The sequence below is a fragment of the Gossypium hirsutum genome, chromosome D08 (genome assembly GCF_007990345.1).
Source record: "Gossypium hirsutum isolate 1008001.06 chromosome D08, Gossypium_hirsutum_v2.1, whole genome shotgun sequence".
NCBI classification, from domain to species: Eukaryota; Viridiplantae; Streptophyta; class Magnoliopsida; order Malvales; family Malvaceae; genus Gossypium; species Gossypium hirsutum.
This window is the reverse complement of record NC_053444.1, coordinates 1,723,084-1,751,024: the sequence shown is the minus strand read 5'-3', so window position 1 is coordinate 1,751,024 and position 27,941 is coordinate 1,723,084. Positions and strand designations below refer to the sequence as shown.

The 27,941-nt window shown below is 31.5% G+C and overlaps 4 protein-coding genes across 5 annotated transcripts; all 4 read right to left on the bottom strand.

The window, feature by feature from the left end:
• Positions 1–122: 122 nt before the first annotated feature.
• LOC121220057 (F-box protein CPR1) lies at positions 123–1,175 on the bottom strand. Its single transcript, XM_041099207.1, has 2 exons — positions 711–1,175; positions 123–653 (listed from the first exon to the last, which is right to left on the bottom strand). The coding sequence occupies exons 1-2, from the start codon at positions 1,173–1,175 to the stop codon at positions 123–125; spliced, it is 996 nt and encodes a 331-aa protein (XP_040955141.1).
• Positions 1,176–4,207: 3,032 nt separating this feature from the next.
• On the bottom strand, positions 4,208–7,321 carry LOC121220178 (F-box protein CPR1). Of its 2 annotated transcripts, none has more exons than XM_041099452.1 (2): positions 6,150–7,321; positions 4,208–4,513 (listed from the first exon to the last, which is right to left on the bottom strand). In XM_041099452.1, exon 1 carries the CDS (start codon positions 7,270–7,272, stop codon positions 6,163–6,165), a length of 1,110 nt encoding a protein of 369 aa, XP_040955386.1. In that variant the 5' UTR covers positions 7,273–7,321; the 3' UTR covers positions 4,208–4,513; positions 6,150–6,162. The 2 variants fall into 2 exon arrangements, with proteins under 2 accessions (XP_040955386.1, XP_040955387.1); XM_041099453.1 differs by lacking the exon at positions 4,208–4,513 and adding an exon at positions 5,650–5,849.
• A 4,095-nt stretch (positions 7,322–11,416) lies between these two features.
• On the bottom strand, positions 11,417–13,287 carry LOC121220177 (F-box protein CPR1). The gene is made up of 2 exons (XM_041099451.1): positions 12,083–13,287; positions 11,417–11,720 (listed from the first exon to the last, which is right to left on the bottom strand). The coding sequence occupies exons 1-2, from the start codon at positions 13,259–13,261 to the stop codon at positions 11,715–11,717; spliced, it is 1,185 nt and encodes a 394-aa protein (XP_040955385.1). The 5' UTR covers positions 13,262–13,287; the 3' UTR covers positions 11,417–11,714.
• A 9,837-nt stretch (positions 13,288–23,124) lies between these two features.
• LOC121220176 (F-box protein CPR1) lies at positions 23,125–24,461 on the bottom strand. The gene has a single exon (XM_041099450.1). It carries the CDS (start codon positions 24,390–24,392, stop codon positions 23,490–23,492), a length of 903 nt encoding a protein of 300 aa, XP_040955384.1. The 5' UTR covers positions 24,393–24,461; the 3' UTR covers positions 23,125–23,489.
• Between the last annotated feature and the right edge of the window lie 3,480 nt (positions 24,462–27,941).

The following is a 27,941-nucleotide window of genomic DNA, read 5'->3' as shown; positions in this document are numbered from 1 at the left end:
CCGATTCTAAAAATATTGCCTAATAACATAAAAACTAATAATATATTTGAAAATTCAAATTGCACCATACAAAATCCATATGAGCATAAAAAGAATGCAATTAAATAAAGAAAAATTACCTCTCATTGTTGAGCATTACTATTAAGGGGGACAAGGCTCTCAACATACAAGTGCACATCAAATGAGGTTGGAAGGCCTTTAATCTCAACATTCTCAACCCTCTCGCTTCCCACATCATACCACCCAAACCTGTCCCATTCGTCGAAACTAAACCACTGGTATCCAATGTTGAATAAAACTTTCTTACCATTTTTTGAAAATGCCAAAGGTACTACTACAGATGGAATATAGTGCGGTTGGTTCCATGATATCAATTTACTCCAAGATTCTTTAACCCCATATTCCTTCATTATCCATACATCAGCCACAATATCACCTAATTCCCCATGAACTGCACTCAAACAAAGGTAACCTCCCATGGTTCCTATGCCAAACCAGAATGGCTCATCTAAACAAAAATCCGGCAATTCAACGGAGCGGAATTCCTCGCTCGCAAGATCGAAACCAGCAAGGTTTTCCTTACCCGATTGGGGACTTTTAAAAGCCATCCAATGCATTGCGTTGTTAGCCAAAAATCCAAATCTTTTATTCAACTGAAGATAAAAGCAGAGATCCTTAATCCTTCAACAATTACTCCTGAAGCTGTAAACCTCAGCTCCATAACGAAAATGGCCAGAATTGTGTCCACCTGATTGGACCATTAGAACAACATTGTACTCATCAGAAATGGGATCATACCCAAATCCGTAAAATGTTAAACCGGCACGCCCTATTTCAGTGGAAGGTAATACCTGGGATTTTCTCGTTGATGGGTTCCACAGAAATATTCTCTTGTTGTTGTTTTTTAGAGCCAGTAAACCATTGCAAGAACCCAATATTCTAATGGTTTTTTTTTGGTTCACCGAGTGGGTACTTGAGTGTTTGGGTTGTTTTGAGTGAGTCGTAGTTGACGGAGAAGAAGTGGTACCCACAGGGACGGAGAAGAAGGGAGTGATTGGTATTGGTTTTGAGGGAATGGGAGAGATGGAGTTTGATGAAATCTGGGTCCTCGATTGAAGAGCACCAGGACTTTGAAACGCACTTAAAGCATAGAATATCTTACACTTAAATGACATAGTATATCAATGGTCAGTTCATGCGGGACTCTCGCCATTGTTAGGGTTTTTAGATAGGTAAGAGTAGGCAAAGAAAGAAGGTTTTTTTTGAAGGGGTTTAAATTACACCAATAATCATAAAACTTCGAGGTAACAGTCACCTTGATTTTATTTCAATTATTTAACTTTAAAAAAATCACAAAACAATTACTATGTTATTAAAAAGTAACGAGACAACTCATGTAGCAAGTTAACTAGTTAATGTGGCAAGTTAACTTCCCACCAGGGATTTAAATTGCGATCACGGTAGCGTTTCCGGTCGCATTGCGTTTATCGTGGTTGTAGACATAACGGATGCTATTGTGGTCATTGCGGGTATCGCGGTCGTGAATTTTTAAAAAAATTCACACAACTTATTGTAAAATATAATAGCGGTTTCGGATGGTGCCGCTACCGCTATATAACGGCCGCTATTGCTCAATCTCTAAAAGCCAAAGGAAGGGCGAGAGTGGTGGAATCAAAAAGGGAAAATAACCCTATCTTTTCCATTTTGCAAATCAATGGCAAAAAAACCCTAAAATCAACCTCCCATCAAGCTACCTCCTCCAAAAAGAAAATTTTCCAACATTAAAATAAATAAAGAATACAGAACCAGATTCTGCAAACAAGAAAGGAAAAAAAGGGAGCACACAAATTAGAACCAAAAACCCAAGCTAAACAAAAGCACGAAAATCTAAACTCTTAAACGTGCATAAACACAAAAACTTGTCACATTTAAAATCAAAATAAAACTTTTTTTTGGTGTTTTATTTTTTTGTATTTTAATTCGAAACCCAAAACAAAAAGAAAAAATTATCTTTCTTTTATCAAAATTTTTACAAAAATAGACGAGGAGAAGAGACTTAGTGTTTCATTAGGTTTTAAATCCCTCACACCGAGAAGACTATGACTACTCCAACAGATTAAAACCTTTATGAATATTTTTTGGGATTTTTTCCCCCACAAAGGGAAAGGGAGAGTTTTGCTTAGTTTGAATTTGCTGTGAATGAAAGTTTTAGTTATGGTGTGAGAAGACATGGGAGAGATCTGGGAAAGTAAAGGGATCTGGAAAAAAAAATTATGAAAATAAGCAAATGAGAGAGGCAAGAGAGGAGGTGGAAAGTGTTTACGAAATTTTTAAGGTTAAAATGAATTTAAAGAGATTGAGAGAAAGAATAAAAGGTTTACATTGGTACTGATAGGACTGCATAAACCCTAAATTGTTGTTGATAGGGTTGTTTAAATTGGTGTTAACCGACCAACTGGACAGTTAATAACATCAAGCAAGCCGTCATTCTTCATGTCACTTTGCCATTACGTCTGTACCGGAAAACGACAAAAAGGATTGTTTTGTCATTTTTTCTAAAGTTGAGTGATTGAAATGAAACCAATGTAATTATTTTGTCAGCTACCCCAAAATTGAGTGACTGTTGGTGTAATTTACCTTTTAAAGTATAAGAGTTAAGGCTTAGGACAATTGGAAAGAGAGTTTTTTTATTAGTACCAACTATGCGAATAGAGAATGCCATACAATATTTTTAAATCAAAATTGATTTAATAACAAGTCGAGCTTAAATAAAGTAGTTCCATTCAAATCAAATTCAAACATTCTAATCAATTCCAAAGTTGGCAAGCCATCAAATTTTTTATTTAAATATATTTTTATATCATAAAATTATATTTTCACTTAAGTAGTTACCAATTACTACTGTATTTTTATTTTTGTCATTCAATTATATAAATTTTAAACTTCGTAACTAACGTTACCAAAAATGTTGTTTTGAGTCACTATTACATTAATAATGTTGTTTCGTAACCAACTTTAAATTTTATACTTTTCATTTATATATTTATGTTTTATTCTACTAATTTGTATGATTAATGAAATAAAAAAAATCATATTTTCTATGATTTAAAGTTAGAAGTAAATTATATCGATCTCGTGTTTAGTCCAATTAATTCATACAATTATGTTCAAGAGATCGATATACTTTGTTTCTAACTTTAAATCATAACAAGAAGACATGATATTTGTGTTCTTTTATATATACTAGATTTTACGGCACGCATGATATGGGCAAAAGAAAATATTTTCTGTTCAATATTGATTTATTTAATAATGAATATAGAAGTGATAACAAACTTGTATTTTAATACTATTGAACACGTGTTTAATTTTTGAATTTTTAATTGTATCATCAAATATAAATATAATGATATCATCCGACAATACATAAACCACGTAGTATTTCAATATATAATGATAACAAACTTGTATTTTAATGCTATTGAACACGTATTCAATAGAAGATCTTTTATACTTAAACCACGTAGTATTTCAATGGTCATATCATGCAAGAGGTTTGCCATTGTTAGGGTTTTTGGATGGTTAAGTTAAGCAAAGAAGAAAATGGTTTTTAAAGAAAAAAAAGCAAAAACAAAGTTTTGAAAGGAAAGTTTGTTTTTTTTAAAAAAGCGTTTTGAAGTTATGGGTAAACTACATTCATGGTTAAATTTAATTTGGTAATTATCAAATTAAGCTTGAGCTTGAATAGTTTCGTTCAAATTGAACACGAGTTCGATTTTTGGATTTTTAATTAAAGATGATGTAAAAACAAGTTCAAAGAAAATATATTTCTTTAATTTCATAACTGAATTAGCGACTCTATTAAGAGTAACACCAACCCTATAAAATGTTTAAATAAATCAATTTATGTATTAATTATAAATAATTACCCAGCTCATAACATATTTAACCCTTTTGCTTATATCATACCACGCAACTCAAATGAAAGCAATATACAAATTATCCAAATTCCAAACAATTTCAATTAGGGATAAGTATCAAAATTATATACATAAACTTTGATTCAAATCAAGTCAAAACAATTCTGTCATTAATTGAAATTGATGACATGACTGGTTCGACTATTAATCCGGTTTTGAAGACATTACCTAATAACATAAAACCAATAAAATATTATCAAATCAAACCAAACCAATTCTTCCATTAATTGAAATTGATGACATGACTGGTACGACTATTGATCCGGTTCTAAAAACATTACCTAATAACATAAAAACCAATAGTATATTATCAAATCAAACCAAACCAAACCAATTCTTCCATTAATGGGAATCAGTTGCAACCATATCCAAATTTAAATATAATGATACGAGTCTCCAATACATAAAAATATAAATTGAAAATACTTGTATTTAAAGTAATCAAGAAACAAGCTTTCGTTTAACATTTAATTATCTCATATCCTTTCTCTAATTATAGCACCAAGTGAAAAGTCTTGGACAAAAAATCATCCCTAACAACATAGAAAAACCCAATATCAATGGAAATTCATATAGCAACATACAAAGAGAAATGCAACACATATTTGCATAAATGAAAGAATTAAATTAAATTATTTTTCAAGGTATCTATTTTTTGATGTTATTACTTATCTATTCCTATAAATTTTCTAAATTATATATATATATGCTACGATACAAATTGCAAAAAAGAAAAAGAAAAGAGAAAATCATATAAAAATGCTTCTATTTTAGAAGAAATCATCCTAACAACATAGAAAAACCCAATATAAATGGAATTTCATTCTGCAACATATAAAGAGAAATGCACATAAAAGAATGCAATTAAATTAATTTCTAGGGTTTAGGATTAGCACGGGCTTCTCTAGTACATCTAAATATAAATATAGTGACGTGGTTCTCTAAATACGTACAAAAAACATAAATTGAAAATACTCATATCAGTTAATCACGTGAAAATATTCGTATAAATTCTTTAACAATATGTTAACCAAGATATCTATTCAAGGAGGGACACTAGATCAATTGACTCACAAACAAATACAGACCAATTGAATTGGAAAACTAATTGAATTGATTTTTATGATTTCTTTTAATTATTTATTTTATCGAATCGATGGCATGACCAGTTTGACTACTAACTCGATTCTGAGAATATTGCCAATAAAAATTGCACTATAAAAATAAAATGCAAATCCATATGAGCAATAAAAAAATGCAATTAAATATAATTAAAAATATATTTCCATATATGATACTCAAAAAATAATTAAAAAAACGAACTTATAACTTAACAAGAAATTATGCCTAAGATTAATTAGAGGGACCAATAGGGGTCTCAACCAACCTTTCCACTTCAAAACACCATATAAAACCTCTGATCATAACATATTCAACCCTTTTGCTTATCAGATATCATACCACACAACTCAAATGAAAACAATATACAAATTATCCAAATTTCAAACAGTTTCAATTAAGAATAAATATCGAAATAATACATAAATTTTGATTCAAATCAAACCAAATCAATTCTTCCATTAATTGGAATTGATGACATGACTGGTTCGACTATTAATCCGGTTCTAAAGATATTACCTAATAACATAAAAACAAATAATATATTATCAAATCAAACCAATTCTTCCATTAATTACAACCATATCCAAATATAAATATAATGATACGAGTCTCCAATACATAAAAATATAAATTGAAAATACTTGTATTTAAAGTAATAGAGAAACAAACTTTGTTTAACATTTAATTATCCCATATCCTTTCACTAATTATAACACCAAGTGGAGCTTCTTAGACAAAAAATCATCCCTAACAACATAGAAAAACCCAATATTAATGGAAATTCATATCGCAACATATAAAGCGAAATGCAACACATATTTGCATAAATGAAAGAAACTAAATTAATGTTTAGGGTATCGATTCAAAGAGAGACAGTAGACCAATTGACTCATAAACAAATACAAACCAATTGAATAGAGAAATTAGTTAAACGTTGCCTAATAACATAAAAACCAATAATATATTTGGAAATTCAAATTGCAGCATACAAGTCTAAGTGCAAATCCATGAGCATAAAAAAAATGCAGTTAAATAAAGAAAATTTACCTCTGGGGGCATCTCACTGTTGAGCATTACTATTGAGAGGAACAAGGCTGTCAACATACAAGTTCACGTCAAATGAAGTTGGAATACCTCTAATCACAGCATCTTCAACCACTTGGCTTCCCAAATCATACCACACAAAACTGTCGATCCTTCTGCCCCAATTAAACCACTTGTATCCAATGAAGAATAAAACTTCGTCACCATCTTTTGAAAAAGCCACAGGTAGTGCAACTATAGAACATGGCATAAAGTAGGGCTCCTTCCATGATATCAATTTAAACCAAGATTGTTTAACCCCATATTCCTTCATTATCCATACATCAACCACAAAATTATTGGTTTCCCTATAAGTTGAAGTCAAACAAATGTCACCCCCCATGGCTTTTATGTGAAACCTTAAAATCTTATCTAAACAACCATCCGGCAATTCAAGGAAACGGAATTCCTCGCTCCCCAGATCAAAACCAACAAGCTCTTGATTACGCGATTGGGGAGTTTTAAAAACCATCCAGTGTAAAGCGTTGTTAGCCAAAAACCCAAATTCTCGACTGAACTTATGATAAAAGCAGACATCCTTTATCCTTCTCCAACAGTTGCTCCTCAAGCTGTAAACCTTAGCTTCCGAATGAAAATATTCATCATTGTTTCCATGTGATTGGACCATTCGAACCAATTTGTAGTCATCAGAAATGGGATCGTACCCAAATCCATAATAAGTTGAAGATGGAAATGAGAACCCTATTTCATTGAAAGGTAATACCTGGGATTTTCTCGTTGAAGGGTTCCATAGAAATATTCCATCCTTGTCGTCTACTAGAGCCAGCAAACCATTGCAAGAACCCAATATTTGAAGGGTTTTTCTTTGTTCACCGAATGGGTGGTTGAGTCTTTGGGTAGTTTCGAATAGGTCGTAGTCGACGGAGAAGAAGTGGCCCTCCCAGTGACTGAGAATAAGAGAGTGATTAGTAATGGTTTTGAGTGAATGGGAGAGGTGGAGTTTGATGAAATATGGGTCGTCGATCGTACGGCAGCATGGCTTTGAAACGCTCCTGAAGCGTAGAATATCTTTTACACTTAACCGACATAGTATATCACTGGTCACTTCATGTGGGAGTCTGGCCATTGTTAGGGTTTTCAGATGGCTAAGAGTAAGCAAAGAAGAAAATGTTTTTTTAAAGCAGAAGAGAAAGACATGGCGTGAAAAACAATGTTTTTAAAGGTAAGTTTCTTTCTAATTTAATTATTACATTTTTATTTTTATTTTTAAATTGTTTTTAAATTATGGTTAAATTACATTTCATGTCACTAAATTATTGGAAATTTTATGCTTTGGTAACTCAATTTTAAAAATTTACTAAATGATCATTTAGTTATTAGAAAGATTTTATTTAAGTCACAAGACTGTTCTTTTTTTCTTAAGTCTAGCTAGCAAGCTTCAAGCGACAATTCAATGGTAGATACGGTGGATTAGTCCCCCCTCGATGATTAGAATAACATGTTTTAGATCCAAATCAATCTGACAATCAGTGTCAAAGGACGAAAAAAGTGTTTTTGGATTTTATATCACAAATTTGTGACATTCAAAATTGTGTCATGAAATAAAATGAATTGTAGACGAGACGTGGAAGAAGAGCTTTTGATTGGTGTGAGTTATGCGAACAGAGGTCATACAACATTTAACATCCTCAAAACCCCTTTGGTAGAAAAATAATATGAGATAGATTCTTAGCGAAATAAGATATAAAGAAAGTAAATGATAAGGGATGTTAGAGAAAAATGAAATAAGAAATTCAATTAAGTAAATTATAATTTGAAATCATATTATTAGAAATAATGAAATTTATAATTACTCAAATTAAGAAAAATTCGAGCACGGAATTTCATTTAGGGAGGGAGAAATGTGATACCCTTAAAATCATCATTCTAAATTTTGTAAAGTGTTATATTCAAAAAGTGTATAGTTGAATTATTGAGTAATGAAATAAAGTACATCAATGTTAGTAGAGGGAGGTATTGGATAATGGAGAATGTCCAAAAATAAATGAATAAAATATAAAATAATATAAAATGTATAGTATTATATTGTGAGATAAATTTGAGGTATTGACTAAGTTGTGAAAAAATAAAAATTGATGGGGTCAAAGTGTGAGTATTCAAAAGTTGAGAGGTTAAAGTGTAAATTGAAAAAGTTGAAGGACTGAAAGTGAAAATAATCAAAAGTGAAAAGGACATAAATGAATATATGAAATTTGACCAGGGGCAAAATAGTCATTTAATAAAATAATAAATAAATAATTTTGAGAAAATTACCAAAATGCCATTGGATTGATGAATGATGGCCATTAGATTTATTTATCTTGAAGTATAAAATATGGGCCATTGGATTGTAATCATGATGTTTTGATAATATTTTAACAAAAAAATGTTATTGTAAAAGGGAGGAAAGATGAAGAATTTTCTTCATCCTTGTCTCCCCAAAATGAATGACATATGGAGGGAAAAATATTTTCTTCATTTACAATTTGGTCCTTGATTATTCAATTTCATCATGAGAATTTCTATGAGCATCAAAAAGGAAAATGAAAGTAAAGATCTTAGAGAGTATGTTCATCAATTTAGAAGCAAGAAACTAGTAGATGGAAGTGAAGAAAAATAGTTGGAAAGGGAAGCAAAAGAGAAGAATTTCTTGTCAAAAAAGATAAGCTTTCAAATTAACCTTACTTGTATTTCAATTTGTTGAGTTAAATATATTGTGAATGGAAAGTGTAATGTGTATATTTTAGTTTATACATTAGAGATAGAATGTATTTGATGAAGTATGACATGAAGAGGCGCCAAATTTTCAAGCGAGTGAGTGAATATGATTTATAATTATGACAAGTATTAAGGTAAAGAAATTAATATGTTATCAACATATAAATATAAGTGATTAATTTCTACATTAACTAAAAGTATAATAAATGTATGCGATTAGATGAAAGTTAGTGCAAAAGAACCATGAGAAAGAAAATGTTTCTACTAAAATAGTTTTTGGACAGCACAAGGTAACTACGATACAAATTGCATAAAAAATGAGAAAATCATATAAAATGCTTCTATTTTAGAAGAAACCATCCCTAACAACATAGAAAAACTCGATATAAATGGAAATTCATACTGTAACGTACAAAGAGAAATGAAACACATATTTGCATAAATGAATGTAGTTAAATTAATTTCTAGGATTTAGGATTAGCATGTGCTTCTCTAGCATATCCATATATAAATATTCTTCTAATTACATACGAAAAATAGAAATTGAATGTACCATAAACAAATTCCGTTCAACATTTAATTACTTCATATCATTTCTCTAATTATAGTATCAGGTGAAGCGTCTTGGACAAGAACTTATCCCTAACAACAAACCCATTAACCCACAAACAAATAGAGACCCATTGAATCGAAAAACTAATTAAAGCACAGTAGAAATATAAATGAAAATCCATATGAGCATAAAAAATGCAATTAATATTCCTCTGAATATATACAAAAAAAATATAAATTGAAAATACTCATATCAAATGGTCGAGAAATAGGTTTCATTCAACATTTAATTAACGCATATCATTTCTCTAATTATAGCACAAAGTGAAGCACCTTGGACGTGAAATCATCTTTAACAACATGATTATTTGAACCGAACTGTATCAAGGTATCGATTCAAGGAGAGACATTAGACTGATGAACCGACAAACAAGTACAGACCAATTGAATTGATTTTTTTATGAGTTTTTCAACTATTTATTTTATCGAACTAGTGATATGACTGATTTAACTACTAATTCGATTCTAAAAACATTGCTTAACAGCATAAAAACCAATAATATATTTGAAAATTCAAATTCCACCGTACAAATATAAATGCAAATCCATATGAGCATAAAAGAAATGCAAAAAAAATTTACCTATCGGGGCATCTAATTGTTGATCATTACTATTAAGAGGGATAAGGCTCCCAACATGCAAGTCCACATCAAATCATGAAAAAACATGTATTGTAATACTATTGAACACAAGTTCGATTTTTGGATTTTCAATTAGAGATTATGCAAAAACATGAGATATTTTTTTAATTTGAGTTAGTGACTCAATTAAGAGTGACACCAACTCAATAAAATGTTTAAATAAATCAATTTATGTATTGATTATAAATAATTACAACAGAATTACATAACTTTAATTATTCATGTGCTTTCGACATATATCTAAACATAAATAATAATTGAAAAGCAAACTTATGTTAACAAGAAATTATGCCTAGGATTAAGAGGGTCTCAACCAACCTTTCCACTTTAAAACACCATAGAAATCCTCCAATCATAACATATTCAACCCTTTTGCTTATTAGATATCATATCACACAACTCAAGTGAAAACAATATACAAATTATCCAAATTCCAAACAACTTCAATTAGGGATAAATATCAAAATTATACATGAACTTTGATTCAATATGCAATTTGATACTTGAACTTTAATTTGGTGCATTTATACACACGAAACTTTGAATATAGTTCAAATATATATATGAAACTTCAATTTTGGTTCAGTCCAGCACATTTAAAGAAAGAAATACATCAATTTATTTTTATATGGGATAAATATAAATATTTTTGTGTGCAATATACAAACATAAAATGATTCAATCTCAACAATTGTGTTAATAATTTGTCAGAATTGAACAAATAAAAAATTACTCAAAATCAAAATTTATGTATATAATTGCACATTGAACCAAAATTCATGTATTATTTTGATATTTATTCCTTTCAATTATCAATGAACTAATTATATTCATTGAATTCAATATATATATATATATATTTCCTGCATGTATCTACTTAGATAAAACCAGAGGATGCTGTTAGAAAAATGTCATGTACATCAAACCAATTTTGGAATTATTTACAATCATATATAAATATAAATATAAATATAAATATACCATCCTCCAATACATAAAAATATAAGTCGAAAATTTTTATATCTGATACTCATAAAGTAATCAAGTAAAGTTCCTTGGACAAGAAATCATCCCTAATAACATAAAAGAATCCAATATAAATTGAAATCCATATTGCAACATACAAAAAGAAATGCAATACATATTTGCATAAATGAATGCAATTAAATTAATTTCTAGTGTATTGATTCGGAGAGAAACACTAAACCGATTGACTCACAAGCAAATTAAGATCAATTGATTAAAAAAAACCAATTAAATCAATTTTTTTTATTTTATTGAATTGATGGTCTGACTAGTTCGATTGTTAACTCGGGTCTAAAGACATTACCTAATAACGCAAAAACCAATAATATAAATATAATGATACCAATCTCTAATACATAAAAATATAAATTGAAAATGCTTTATCTGATACTCGTAAAGTAATTGAGAAACAAACTTTATTTAACATTTAATTACCTCATATCCTTTCTCTAATTATAACTTTATTTAACATTTAATTACCTCATATCCTTTCTCTAATTATAACACCAAGTGAAGCATCTTGGACAAAAAATCAATCCTAACAACATAGAAAAACCCAGTATAAATTAAAATTCATATTGCAGCATACAAAGAGATATGCAACAAATATTTGCATAAATGAAAGCAATTAAATTAATGTTCAAGGTATCGATTCAAGGAGAGACACTAAATTGATTGACTCACAAACATATACAGATCAATTGAATTGAGAAATCAGCTAAATCGATTTTTTATGATTTTTTTAACTACTTGTTTTATTGAATTGATAGTACTATGGATTTGAGAGATAACTCATTCCGAAAGCATTGCCTAATAAAGTAAAATCCGATAATATATTTGAAAATCCAAATTGCACCTTACTATTATAAATGCAAATCCAGTTAAATAAAGAAAATTTACCTCGGGCATCTCATTGTAGAACATTAGATCATTAGTATTAAGAGGGACAAGGCTATCAACATACAAGTCCACATCAAATGATGCTGGAGGGCCTCTAATCTCAACTTTCTCAACCCTTTGGCTTTCCAGATCATACCACACAAATTTGTCGGTCCTGGTGGCCGAATGACACCACTTGTATGCAATGAAGAGTAAAACTTTGTCACCATTTTTTGAAAAAGCCAAAGGTACTGGAAATGGAGAAGCTGGAATAGATTCGGGTTCGTAGTATGATATCAGTTTAATCCATGATTCTTTAACCCCATAGTCCTTCATTATCCATACATCAACATTAATGAAATCCCTAAAAGTTGCAGTCAAACAAATGTCACCCCCCATGGCTTTTATGTCAAAAAAAAAAGCCTCATCTAAATAACAATCCGGCAATTCAAGGAAACGGAATTCCTCGCTCCCCAGATCAAAACCAACAAGCTCTTTATTAAGCGGTTCAGGAGTTCTAAAAACCATCCAATGTAAAGCGTTGTTAGCCAAAATCCCAATTTCTCGACTGAAGTTAAGATAAAAGCAGAAATCCTTAATCCTTCTCCAACGATTGCTCCTCAAGCTGTAAACCTTAGCTTCAGAATGAACATTTTCATCATGGAGTCCATATGATTGGATCATTCGAACCAATTTGTAGTCATCAGAAATGGGATCGTACCCAAATCCATAGTAAGTTGAACGGGCTATGTAACCCGATGGAGGTGAACGCTGTGAAACGTACAACCAAATCCCTGGAGGTGGAGATACGAACTCTATTTCATTGGAAGGTAATACCTGGGATTCTCTCGTTGAAGGGTTCCACAGAAGTATGCTATCGTCGTCGTTTACTAGAGCCAGTAAACCATTGCAAGAACCCAATATTTGAATGGTTCTTTTTGGTTCACCGAATGGGTGGTTGAGTATTTGGGTTGTTTCGAGTGAGTCGCAGTTGACGGAGAAGAAGTGGTACTCCCGGTGACGGAGGATAAGAGAGTGATTGGTATTGGTTTTGAGGGAATGGGAGAGGTGGAACTTGATGAAATATGGGTCCTCGATCGAAGAGCACCATGGCTTTGAAACGCATTTGAAGCGTAGAAGATCCTTTACACTTAATCGACATAGTATATCAATGGTTGTTTCATGTGGGATTCTCCCCATTGTTAGGGTTTTTGGATGGGTAAGTGTAAGCAAAGAAGAAAAGGTTTTTTGAACTATAAGAGAAAGCAAGGCGTGAAAAACAATGTTTTAAAAAATGTGTTTTAAAATTATGGTTAAATTACATTTAATGTCACTAAAATATTGAAATATTTACGCTTTGGTAACTCAATTTTAATTATTAGAAAGTTTTTATGTAAGTCACAAGACTATTCTTTGTTTTTTAAGTCTAGCTAGCAAGCTCCAAGCGACAGTTCAATAATCGATACAATGGAAGAACTAGATTTCATATGAAAGAACTAGAAGAACTCAAACAATTTCTTGGACTTGAAGTAGAACACACGAAGGAAGGATTATTCTTGGGCCAACAGAAATATGCAAAGGATTTTCTATAGAGGTATAGGATGCTTGGCTGTAAGCCGATCTCCACTCCCATGGATCCCAGCATAAAACTACGAGCGGATGAAGGAAAACATTTAAAATATGTAACCATGTATCGACAACTAGTTAAAAGTTTTACCTATCTCACTCTAAATTGACTAGACATAACTTACGCAGTTGGAGTGGCTAGTCGACGCATGAGCAATCCTAAGAAGCCTCATCTCGTTGCAGTGCGACATATCCTGAGGTATGTTAAAAGCACCATTAATTTTGGTATTTTATACAAGAAAACAAAAGAATGTCTGGTGGTTGGATATTGTGACATCGACTATGCTGAAGATTATGATACGTGAATATTGACAACCGGGTACATCTTCAGCCTTGGATCAAGAGCAATATTGTGGTACAGTAAGAGACAACCAACAGTGTTATTATCAAGCACCGAACTGGAATATCGATCGGCGGCATCAGCGACACAAAAGAGTACTTGGTTGAAACAACTGATGGAAGATCTTCATCGGCTAACAAACTATCAATTAAGGCTTCTCTACGATAATTTATCAACCATACGTCTAGTAAGGAATCCCATCTTTCATGCAAGGACAAAATATATAGAAGTGCTCTATCATTATATTCGTGAGAAAGTCCTTGAAAGGGAGATCAAGATGGTTCCAACAAATACAGATGAGCAAGTTGCTAACATATTCATGAAGAGTCTGAATAGACCAAAGTTTGAGAAGTTCAGAGAAGTACTCGGTATGATCTGCAAATCATTTGTGGAAAGAAGTTTGCATTGAAGGGGAATGCTGAAAGCCAATACAACTTCTAGATAAAAGTCAAACTTATCTTTTAAGAGATAGTTTATTTGGAATATTCTAGAATATAAAATAAAGAAATAGGATATTATCTAGAACTAGATATTATACATGAACATTCTAGTTATTAGATATTTGTAAAATTAATGATAAGGATGTTGACATGTGTCAACAATCCAACGGCCACTAAACTCTATAAATAGTGGTAGGAGCTTTCATTCTTGTAATGATCCAAGAGAGAAGTGTGTGTCATATTGTAATTATATTGTGTATGTCGAAACCTTTTTTGAAATCGACTTATATTTTGAAAACGAAGATGAGGTCGCCACCAATCTTTTTTTATGAGGTGTGATCGGATCACCTCGTAAAAAGGCTTGATTTACTAAAACAATGATTTTTGGTCTACGAAATCCAAAAAATGGGTTTGGGAGTTGGTTATGCATGAGAAAGGATTAGCACCATCGTTACGTCTGAAATTGGTACCTAATTGATTACTCGATATCTTAGTACCGAAAATTAAAAAAATTGAAGAGAATTTAAAATGTGATCCCACTTTGCATAATGTTATTTTTAATTAAAATCACTTGAATAAATCAAAACGTATGTAAAAGGCCCTCTTTTCTCAAGTTAACAAAAGGTCACATCTCGTAACTTAGGACACGACATCTCGATTCCTCGAAAATAAGGTTGCTCTTTATTTTAATTACTATTTAAATCTCATGCGTTTTAATTTTAAAAGGAATGTTCGGTTATGTAGGTTCAAAGAGAAAGTCAAACCCCGTAAGTTAGGGCACGACTTTTTGAATCTCCAAATATGGAACATTACCTTAATTTTAAAAACTTCCTTTTTATGCATCGAGTAAAAAAAATGTAACACTTAAAATGGTAAATATATTTAGTTTATTCAGGCACCGTATGAAAAACAGACAAATATGTTTAAACATAGTGTATGATACAATGATGATGAAATAATGTGAAGTAACTATGTGGGTAGAATACTAAAATAATAAATAATAAATAATAAATAATAAATAAAGGAATGATATAATAATATAATTATAATAATAAAACACCAAATAATATTAATAACAATGGCAATAATTCTAATAATTGTTATTTTATTATTAATTAAATAATAAAGGAAAAATAAACAATAATAATAAAATGTGCAAATAAAGTAATAAATAACAATACAAATTTTAAATACACAAAAAAAATGAAGAATTAAATAAATGAATGAATAAATAAATAAATAAAACATAACATAATAATATAACTATAAAAATCTATAAAAGGTTGAAATTAAATGAATAAAGGATTAAATCGAAATTAAAATGAAATTTAGAGCCTAAATTATAATAAAATAAATGAATAACTATAAAAAGGACTAAATTGTAATTTAAATGGAATTTAGGGGCCTAAATTATAAAAAAATAAAAAAAGAATAGGGGACCAAAATGAAACGCGCTAGAATAAACAGGGACTAAATAGGAAATTATCCCAAAGTTCCTGGACACGTGTCCTTCCCCGAGGGGTCAACGGTCTGAGGACCAAATTGAAAAAGCTTTGAAATTAACGGTGCAATCTAAAAAATAGAAAGAAGACTTAGGACCAAATTAAAAAAATGGTAAAAAGCGAAAGGACCAAGGTCACAAATAAACCATTGCTACGAAAACACGCGAATCCTTAGAAAGGGTCGGGTTGGTCTTCGGGTCAATTGAAAATGACACCATTTTGGTTCTAGGCAATAAGCCCAAAACAACGCCGTTTTGATGGGCTATAAAAGTAAAAAAAAAAAAGTTTCAAAAATCATTTTTGCATCTATTTCTTAAAAAAAAAAGTTTCTTTCCATGTTTTCTTTCTGGCCACTGCCCAAAATCTGGCCATCAGCACCGTCATGGATCGCCGCGGCTACCGGTCAGCGACGATGGTGACCGCCATTCCCGGTGGCCAGATTTCGTGAAAAAGAACCTTTCGATTTCTGACCATTTTCGATGAGGATTTGGGCTCACCCTAAGGGTTTGGCAGTCTTCCAGGCCCGAAGAAAGCTCCGACGACGGCAAAAAAAAGGTAAAACGTTTCGTATTTTTTATATATTTATAATAAAAAATAAATAAATATCTATGAAAAAAAAGGGATACCTTTGCATAAAAGAAAAAAAATCGTGGTAGTTTGTTTTTTTTATTCTTTGTTCTCTTTTTTTATTTCCAAGAAAAAACCTTACAATCTATTTTTTTAGGCTTTTTTATAGCCGAAAGTTACACAGTTTCTTTAGTGTTCTTATTACTGTTCTTTGCGTGCTTTTTTCTTCTTTTTTCTTGCAGCGTGGTTGACGGTGGCAGAGGAGTTGATGCGTCGCTGACGTGGGAAGGAGCGGCGGCAGCAGGCTAGGGATTTAGTGTTTCTATTTCTGTTTAAGTGTTGTGGGCTTTAATTGGGTCTTAGGGTTTTTAAATTCGGGCTTGTAATTTGGGCCTGTTGTTTTTTTATAAATGGGCTATTATTGTAATTTGGACTGTGGGCTTTAATATTTTGTTTTATTTATTTTATTTTTGGTTTTTTTTGTTTGGTTTGGGCTCGAGCAAAATTGGGCTTTCACAGCTGCCCCTCTTTGCTCGTTGTCGTATAACGAGAATGGATCACAGACTTTTAGGATCAATTTTGTTTGGTCTCGCCGAAAATCGACCTCTTTGATGCTCTTCTTTTTCAAGTAGCTTCATTCTAACCCACTGCAACTTTAAAGGTATATGATTTGTTGCTTCAATCTACTCCACTATAACTTCAGGGAGATTAGACTTGTAGCTTTAATTTGCTCCATTGCAACTTCAGGGAGATAAGATTTGTAGCTTGTAGCTTTAGTCTATTCCACTGTAACTTCAGGGAGATAAGACTTGCTATGGTGGATTTAATCTGACCAACTACAAATTCAGAGGTATAGGACTTATGTTTCAATCTGCTCCACTGCAACTTCAGGGAGATAAGATTTGTAATTTGTAGCTTTAATATGTTCCACTGCAACTTTAGGGAAATAAGATTTGTAGCTTTAATTTGCTCTACTGCAATTTCAGAGAGATAAGATTTGCTATCTTCAATCTATTCCACTGCAACTTCAGGAAGATAAGATTTGAGGCTTTAATCTACTCCACTGCAACTTCAAGGAGATAAGTTTTGTAACTTCAATCTTTTTCCATTGCAACTTCAGGGGTAGAGAATTTGTGGTTTCACTTATCTATTACACCGTTCTTTGAGGAACATGACCTGTAGAATCTATTTCATGGGCCTATATTTATGGCAAGCGATTAGGATGCTATGATCCGAATGAATCATATGATCCTAACTAGATGTGTATGAATAATGTTTGCATGAATACAAAATGTCATTTTTCAAGAATGATTCCTTTTTAATGCTTAGGTTGACATTACGCATTATCCTGCCTTCTCGTTCAGCTGGTTTTTTTTATAGAGAACTCGAAAAAATAATAACAACTTAGACTATTCGTTCCCAGATATTTTCCACCTTTAGATTTGGTTAGTTCTAACCAGTGGTTCTTTTTCAGATCCTTGTACTATTTATAAAACCTATCAGAGCAATATGCATAAATCATTTTACTTGAATATTATTTGTCCATTAATCGATATTTCAATGAAAATGCTTGAAAAAGATCGTAACAATGGACAAGATTGAAATTTATTGGGAGCAGAGCTCAATATGAATAGATTAATCAAAGATAGCAAACGTTGCTAAAATACAAAATGAGTAAGATGAAAGTAGGTGCCTCAAATATTGCAGAATGAGCTTCCCTGCACAAAACTTCTTGAGAACCATTTTTAGCTTGATATATGTCTAGAAGATCTAGAGTACTTTGTTGATGCCCCAAGATGTAAAGTTTCTCCTCATTGTTATTTCTAAGAGGACAAGACTACTATATGTTCAATCTTCAATCCAAATTTGAGCTGCCCTTTCTTGGGTTTTCAACTCAAAACCTCTTTGGGCTCAAGGTGCCCTTTGGGGATTTTTCACCTTGGCCTCTCCATTTTTTTAGGTAAAGTATTTCTTAACTGAGCCTGAATTCACAGGGTTAGGTAGGTTTTTTTCGTCCATCTCGATCAAAATTAGCGCTCCTCTAGAAAAGACCTTCTTTACCACATAAAGTCCTTCCCAGTTCGGCATCCATTTTCGTCTAAAGCCTTTTTATATGGGAAGGATATTTTTCAATACTAGGTCTCCCTCATGGAATTCTCTAGGGCAAACATTTTTTTTCATAAGCTCGCATCATTCATTTTTGGTACATTTGACCATGATAGATGGTTTTCAACCTCTTCTCTTCAATCAAGTTCAACTGATCATATCGAGATTGGATCTATTCTGCTTCATCTAACTTTAACTCTGACAAAACTCGGAGAGAAGAAATCTCGGCTTTAATGGGAAAAACTGTCTTTATAACTCGGTGGAGGTCCTGACAAACATTTGATAAGCATAGAGAGCAAATGGTAACTTCCCATGCCAATCTTTATAACTCTCAGTCATTTTCCCCACGATCTTCTTAATGTTCTTATTGGATACCTCCACCGCACCATTTATTTTTTGGCAATATGGTGACGAGTTGTGGTGTTTGATATTGAATTAACTACAGACCTCCGCTATCGTGCTATTGTTCAAGTTCAATGCATTGTCAGATATAATCTTTTCTGGCCTCTCATACTGACATATGATTTTTTCTTCAAGAATTTGCTGACTGTCGACTTCTTGACATTGGCGTAAGAAGTGGCCTCTACCCACTTAGTGAAGTAATCAATGACTACAAAGATAAATCGATGCTTATTGAAATTTTTTGGCAATATCGGCCCAATGACATCCATGCCCTACATATTGAAAGGCCATAGAGAAATCATAACATGGAGAGGAGAATGAGACACATGAATTTTGTTTCCATAAATTTGACACTTATGACATCTCTTGGCATAATTGATACAATCCTCTTCTATGGTGGACCAATAATATCTGAATCTTATGATTTGCCTGGCCATTGTAAAACCATTAGCATGTGTTCCGCAAATACCCTCATGGACCTCTTCTAAGATTTTCTTGGCTTCAACAGCGTCCATACATCTTAGTAGTACCTGATCCTTTCTTCTTTTATATAGGATCTCCCCATTTAAGACATAGTTATTGGCCAGTCTCCTTAGCGTCCTTTTATCATTCTCAATCCCCTGATTAGGGTATTCACGATTCTTTACATATCGCAATATATCATGGTACCAAGGGTGATAATCTTTTTCCTATTCTTTGATGTTGTAACAATGAGCCAGAGCCTCATAAATACTCATCTGGATATGTTTTACACCCTCTTGTTTGTTTATTTTGACCATGAAACTTAAAGTAGCTAGGGCATCAGCCATCTGATTTTCATATCGCGGAAGGTAGAAGAAGGTGATGTCATCAAACTCTTTAATTAACTCCAGGACCACCCTTCAATGCTCGATCAACTTGGGATCTCTTCTCTCCTATTCACCTTTGAGTTGATAGATCACTAGTGCAGAATCCCCATATACCTCTACTACTTTGATCTTGCGTTCTATGGCTGCATGGATGCCCATGATATGTGTTTCATATTCTACCATATTTTTTATGCAATTAAAATCCAATTTACTAGTAAAGAGATAATAATCTCCATTTAGGGATACTAGAACTGCCCTGATTTCATTACCCACATCATTTGAAGCCCCATCAAAATTTAGTTTCCAATGACGTTTTTATTAAGCACCCTCTTCAGTAGTCGCAACATACATCAGATCTTCATTCGAGAAATCAAAGTTCAAAGGCTCGTAATTTTCTAGAGCTCTACTGGCTAGAAAATCTACTATTGCACTTTCTTTAACTACCTTTTGGTTCACATAGACTATATCAAATTCAGAAAGTAGAATTTGCCATCGCTTTAACTACCTTTTGGTTCACATAGACTATATCAAATTCAGAAAGTAGAATTTGCCATCGGGTCATTCATCCATTCAGAGCAGTCGACTCCATCATGTACTTTAGAGGGTCTATTTTTTAGATGAGCCAAGTTGTATAGTACAACATGTATTGTTTCAGTCATCGAGTTGTCCAGATTAAAACATAACACAACTTTTTAATCGGTGAGTATCTTGTCTCACATTTAGTGAATTTCTTACTGAGGTAATATATTGTTCTTTCTTTCCTTCCTGGCTCATGGCGTTGGCTAAGTATGCATCCTATAGAATTCTCAAATAGTACCAAATACAGTATTTGCTGCTTATCTGGACTAGGTGGCATCAGCATTGGGGTATAAGATAGGTAATGTTTGACCTTATCAAAGGTTTTCTAACATTCCTCATCCCATACACATGGATTATGTTTCTTAAGGAGACAGAATATGGGGTCGCATTTCTCGATTAGTTCTGAAATAAACCGAGTGATGTAATTTAATCTCCCTAAGAAACCCTGGACCTTTTTTTGAGTGTGCGACGGAGGCAACTCCTGTATAGCCTTGACTTGTCCAGGTCAATCTCGATTCTCTTCTCCCTAACTATGAATCCTAGCAATTTTTCTGACCTAGCCCCGAAGGTACATTTTGCTAGATTGAGCTTCAGTTGGAATTTTCTCAATCTCAAAAACAATTTCCTCAGGACCTATATATGTTCTTCTTCTATTCAGGATTTTGGGATCATATCATCAACATAAACCTCGATTTCCTTGTGCATCACATTATGAAATAGGGTTACCATGTCTCTTTGATACGTCGCTCCCGTTTTTTTCAATCCGAATGACATCACTTTATAGCAAGATGTTCCCCACATAGTTACGAATGTGGTCTTTTTCATGTCTTCAAGATGCATCTTTATTTGGTTGTAGCCGCAAAAACCATCCATAAAAGAGAAGTGAATAACCTGCTGTATTGTCCACTAAGTTTCCTGTAAGTGTATTAATAAAAAAATGTTCTTTTTTCTGGTAATTATTCTCGGTTAAGCCTTAGGGGTCTAAGCACTTAGTGCACTTGGGTTAACTTTTATGTATAGTCGGCTCTACTGCATAAATGATATATAGTTGGCTTTGCCGTTTGAGTATTATAATGCATTAAGAAGTTAGAAAATAAAAGGTTTATCAACTTTAGAGAGTTGGTGTAACATTAGTTATAGGTCATAGGTCCTTTGTAGTGGGTGTGTTGGGCTTACCGAATTCTAAACAGTGAAGTTTGATGAAACATGGATCGGCGATCAAAGAGCATCAGAGCTTTTAAATGCACTTAAAGCGTAGAAGGTCTCTTATACTTAAACCATGTACAATATCAATGGTCAGTTCATGCGAGAGGGTCGTCATTGTTTGGGTTTTTGGATGGCCACAAAGAAGAAAAGGTTTTTTAAAGTATAATAGTTAGGGCTTAGGAGTAGAGAAAAGCATGGAGCAAAAAACAATATTTTTAAAGGTAATTTTTTATTTAATTATTACATTTTTTAAAATTCTAAAATTATGGGTAAACTATATTTAATGTCACTAAACTATTGGAAAGATTATGTTTTGGTAACTCAACTTCAAAAAGTTACAAAAACGTTATTGAATTATTATAAAGGTTTTATTTAAGTCACTAGATTGTTCTTTTTTTCTTAACCATGGCTAGCGAGCTCCAAATGACAATTTAATGGTCGATATGGTGGATTAGTACCCCTTGATGATTAGAAGAACATACTTTAGATCTAAGTCAATTTAACGGTCAGTGTCGAAAATCAAAGAAGAAATCGGTTTGGATGTTGGATCGCAAATATGTGTCATGAAATAAAATGAACTGGAGAAGAGACAGAGCATAAGAGCTTTTGATTGGTGCAAGCTAAGCGAATGGAGAAGGCCATACAATAATGATTTTAATACTAAGTGATAACAAACTTATATTCTAATACTATTGAACACGTGTTCAATTTTTGGATTTTTAATTATAACACCAAATATAAATATAATGATACCATCCTCCAATCCATAAAAATAATGATACCATACTTGTAAAGTAATCGAGAAACAAACTTCGTTTAACATTTAATTACCTCATATCATTTCTCTAATTATAACATCAAGTGAAACTTCTTTGATGAATACAATTTTTTTTATGAAGTATGTTTTTTGGGAACTGTCGTTCAAAAAATTTTTTATTCAGTACTATAGTTTGATGTCAAAGGCATCCATTTTTAAAACAAAATGATTGGTCTTTTGGATGTCATTATATATCTATTCCTATAAAATTTATAAATTATAATTATATATATACCACGATATAAATTGTATAAAGAATAAACAGATATGGGAAAATCGCATAGAATAGTTTTATTCTAGAAGAAATCATCCCCGACAACATAGAAAAAGCCAATATAAATGGAAATTCATATTGCAACATACAAAAAGAAATGCAATACATATTTGCATAAATGAATGCAATTAAATTATCCAAATATAAGTGCCGTGGTCCTCTAAATCATACAAATACGTTACTTCATCTCATTTCTCACAATCAACTTACTGATATTTAAGAAGAGATATTAGATCGATTGACTCACAAATAAATTAAGACCAATTGAATCGAAAAATCAATTATATCAATTTTTTATAATTTTTTTAATCATTTATTTTATTGAATCGTAATCGATTCGACTACTAACCCGATTATGAAAACGTTACCTAATAACGTAAAAACCAATAACATGTTTGAAAATTTAAATATAAATGCAAATCCATATGAGCATAAAAAAAATGCAATTAAATAAAGAAAATTGACCTATGGGGGCATCTCATTGTTGAGCATTACTATTAAGAGGGACAAGGCTGTCAACAAACAAGTCCACATCAAATGAAGTTGGAATCTGTCTATACCCAACATTCTCAACCCTTTGGCTTCCCAAATCATACCACACAAACTTGCCGCCCCTTTTGCGCAAATTACACCACTTGTATGCAATGTTGAATAAAACTTTGTTGCCATTTTTTGAAAAAGCCAAAGGAGCTGCAACCGGAGTATCTGAAATATTGTGGGGTTAGTTCCATGATATCGATTTAATCCAAGATTGCTTAACCCCATATTCCTTCATTATCCATACATCAACCACAAAATTATTGATTTCCCTATAAGTTGCAGTCAAACAAAGGTCACCCCCCATCGCTTTTATGCCAAACCAAAAAAGCTTATCTAAACAAAAATCCGGTAATTCAAGGAAATGGAATTCCTCGCTCCCTAGATTGAAACCAACAAGGTTTCTATTATCCGATTGGGGAGTTTTAAATACCATCCAATGTAAAGCGTTATTAGCCAAAAACCCGAATTTTCGATTGTTAGCCAAAAACCCGAATTTTCGATTGAACTTAAGATAAAAGCAGACATCCTTAATCCTTCTCCAACAATTGCTCCTCAAGCTGTAAACCTTAGCTTCAGAATGGAAATATTCATCATTGTTTCCATGTGATTGGACCATTCGAACCAATTTGTAGTCATCAGAAATGGGTTCGTACCCAAATCCATAATAAGTTGAAGGGGCAGAGCTAATCAATGTAGATGAAAATTCTATTTCAGTGGAAGGTAATACCTGGGATTTTCTCGTTGAAGGGTTCCACAGAAATATTCTATCCTTGTCGTCTATCAGAGCCAGTAAACCATTGCAAGAACCCAATATTTTAATGGGACTATTGGTGAGTGGGGGATTGATTACTTGAGTTGTTTTGAGTGAGTCGTAGTTGACGGAGAGGAAGTCGTACCCCCAGCGACGGAGAATAAGGGAGTGATTGGTATTGGTTTTGAGGGAATCGGAGAGGTGGAGTTTGATGAAATATGGATCATCAATCGAAGAGCACCAGAGCTTTGAAACACACTTGAAGCGTAGAAGGTCTTTTACACTTAAACCACGTAGTATTTCAATGCTCAAATCATGCGAGAGGGTCGCCATTGTTAGGGTTTTTGGATGGGTTAGTGTAAGCAAAGAAGAAAAGCTTTTTTAAAAATATAATAGTTGGGGTTTAGGAGTAGAGAAAAACATGGGGTGAAAAACAATGTTTTTAAAGGTAAGATTCATTTTTATTTAAAAAATGTGTTTTAAAGTTATGGGTAAATTGCATACAATGTCATTAAGCTATTGGAACGTTCACGTTTTGGTAACTTAACTTCCAGAAGTTACATAATGATCATTGAAGTATTAGAAAGTTTTTAGTTAAATCATTATGCTGTTCTTTTTTCTTAAGTCTGGTTAGTGAGCTCCAAGCGACAATTCAATGATAGATACGGTGGATTAGTACCCCTTGATAATTAGAAGAACATATTTTAGATCCAAGTCAATCTAACTTCAGTATCGGAGATCAAAGAAGAAAGCTATTTGGATCTTAGTTCATCAATTTGTAACATTCACAATTGTATTATGAAATAAAATGAATTGTAAAAGAGACAAAGAATGATAGCTTTTGATTTGTGTAAGCTATGCGAACAAAGAAGACCATATAACAATGATTTTATCATCTTAAAGACTTAAATGAAAACTTTCGGTTAGTTCAATGGCCATTTTATAATTTTTTTAAAGTTAAGTGACTAAACGTAAAATTATCTATAGTTTAGTGACCTCAAGTATAATTTAAATCGAATTGTAAACAGGTTCAACCAAACTCGCGTTGAATGTTAAAGTCTAAATTCAACCCATATTTCAAGTGAAGTTGTTTTTTGATAGAGCCAATTTTTTAGCGTCATACTTTTATCTGAATCCTCTTATATAACCTGTTTGACTAAAAAGACTCAAATTTAGTTTGATAATTATCAATGCAATCTTGAACTTGAGCAATTCCGGTTAAGTTAAATTCAATCATCTTAATCAATTCAAATGCTCACAAGCCTAACCGAACTTTTCATTTCAATATATTTTTATATCATGAAAAAAAACATGTATTTTAATATTATTGAACACGTGTTTGATTTTTGAGTTTTTAATTAAATGTAAACACATAAAAAGTGCTATTGTTATAATATTAATTATAAGTTAAAAGAAGAGATATTTCTTTAACTCCATAATCGAATTAGTGATTCGATTAAGAGTTACATCAACTCAGTAAAATGCTTAAACAAATCAATTTATATATTTATCGTAAATAGACATATCAATTTATTATAAAAATAAAAAGGGTCTTAATTATTAGCGTATTTTTGTTTTAGTTATCAAATTTCAAAAACTTTCAATTTCATCATTAATATTTTCGGTCAGTTTTGTTTTGGTCTTTTTCCATTAAATCGCTACCGAAAGATGATGATTTAACCTTGTTTTTAATTGGTACAATAATAATAAATATTGACACCTTTACTATTAATCACCAATTATTAGTGTATTTCTATTTTGGTCATTCAACTATATAAACTTTAAATTCCGTAACTAACATTATCAAAAAATGTTATTTTATATATGAAATTTTGAAATTTTTTTGTGAATACTTGTGTTTGGATTTTATAATTTTATTTATATAATTATTTTATTCTCATAATTTGTATTATTAATGAAATCCAAAAATCATATTTTCTATATATAAAATTTATTTAAAGTTATAACCAAATTATATTGAATTTGTTTAGTCCGACTAGTCCATACAATTATGTTCATGAGATGGTAATTAATTCATTTGACAATGTAATTTCAGCATGGTTGGACCAATAAAATGAAGTATCTAATCTCCGCTTAGAAAAAATCCCGAATTGGTATTACATTTATGATTGCCACCTATATCATAATCATAAATCTTTTTTATTTATAAATTATAAATAGAAATAAGAACAATTTCAAACTATTAATAAATATAATGATATCATCCTTCAATACATAAAAACATAAATTGAATTGGTGTTGATAGGACTGCATAAATCCTAAATTGCTGCTAATAGGGTTGTTTAAATTGGTGCTAACCGACCAGTTGGACAGTTAATGACACCAAGCAAGTCATCATTTGCCATGTCACTTTGCTATTACGTCTGTAACGAAAAACGACAAAAATAATTGTTTTGTCATTTTTCTAAAGTTAAGTGACTGAAATGAAACCAATGTGATTTCTTTGTTAGCTACCCCAAAATTGAGCGATTGTTGGTGTAATTTACCCTTTAAAGTATAAGAGTTAAGGCTTACGACTATTGGAAAGAGAGTTTTTTTATTAGTACCAGCTATGCGAATAGAGAATGCCATACAATAATTTTAAATCAAATTTGATTTAATAATTATCAAGTCGAGTTTAAATTCACTTAAGTAGCTACCGATTACTACTGATTCAATTATATAAATTTTAAATTTCGTAACTAACATTATCAAAAATGTTATTTTGAGTCACTATTAAGTTAATAATGTTGTTTCATAACCAACTTAAATTTTTATACCTTTCATTTATATAATTATATTTTATTCTACTAATTTGTATGATTAATGAAATAAAAAATCGTATTTTCTATATAAAAAATTGATTTAAAGTTAGAAGCAAATTATATCGATTGTTTAATGTATACTAGATTTTATGGCACGCATGATATGGGCAAAAGAAAATATTTTCTGTTCAATATTAATTTATTTAATAATGAATATAGAAGTGGTAACAAACTTGCATTTTAATACTATTGAACACGTGTTCAATTTTTGGATTTTTAATTATAAAATCAAATATAAATATAATGATCATCCTACAATACATAAACCACGTAGTATTTCAATATATAATGATAACAAATTTGTATTTTAATACTGTTGAATACGTGTTCAACAAAAGATCTTTTACTCTTAAAGTACGTAGTACTTCAATGATCATATCGTGCGAGGGGTTGCCATTATTAGGGTTTTTGGATGGTTAAGTTAAGAAGAAAAGGTTTTTTTTGTAAAAGTGAAAAAGCAAAAACAATGTTTTTAAAGGAAAGTTTAATTTTTATTTTTTATAAACTGTGTTTTAAAGTTATGGGTAAACATTCATTGTCAAATTTAATTTGGTAATTATTAATAAGTTTGATTTTTGTATTTTTAATTAAAGATGATGTAAAAACATGAAAAGTGTTATTATAGTAATATTAATTATAAGTTTAAAGAAGAGATATTTCTTTAATTACATAACTGAATCAGAGACTCGATTAAAAGTGACACCAACTCAATAAAATATTTAAATAAATCAATTTATGTATTAATTATAAATAATTACAATAGAGTTATATGACTTCAATTATTCATGTGCTTTCGACACATATCCAGACATAAATATAATTGAAAAACAAGAAATGATGCCTAAGATTAACAGGGACGAATGAAAGCAATATACAAATTATCCAAATTCCAAACAATTTCAATTAGGGATAAATATTAACATCATACACAAACTTTAATTGAAATCAAGCCAAACCAATTCTTCCATTAATTACTGATACCAGTCTCCAATACATAAAAATAACAAATGAAAATATTTGTATCTGATACTCGTAAATTAATCGAGAAATAAACTTC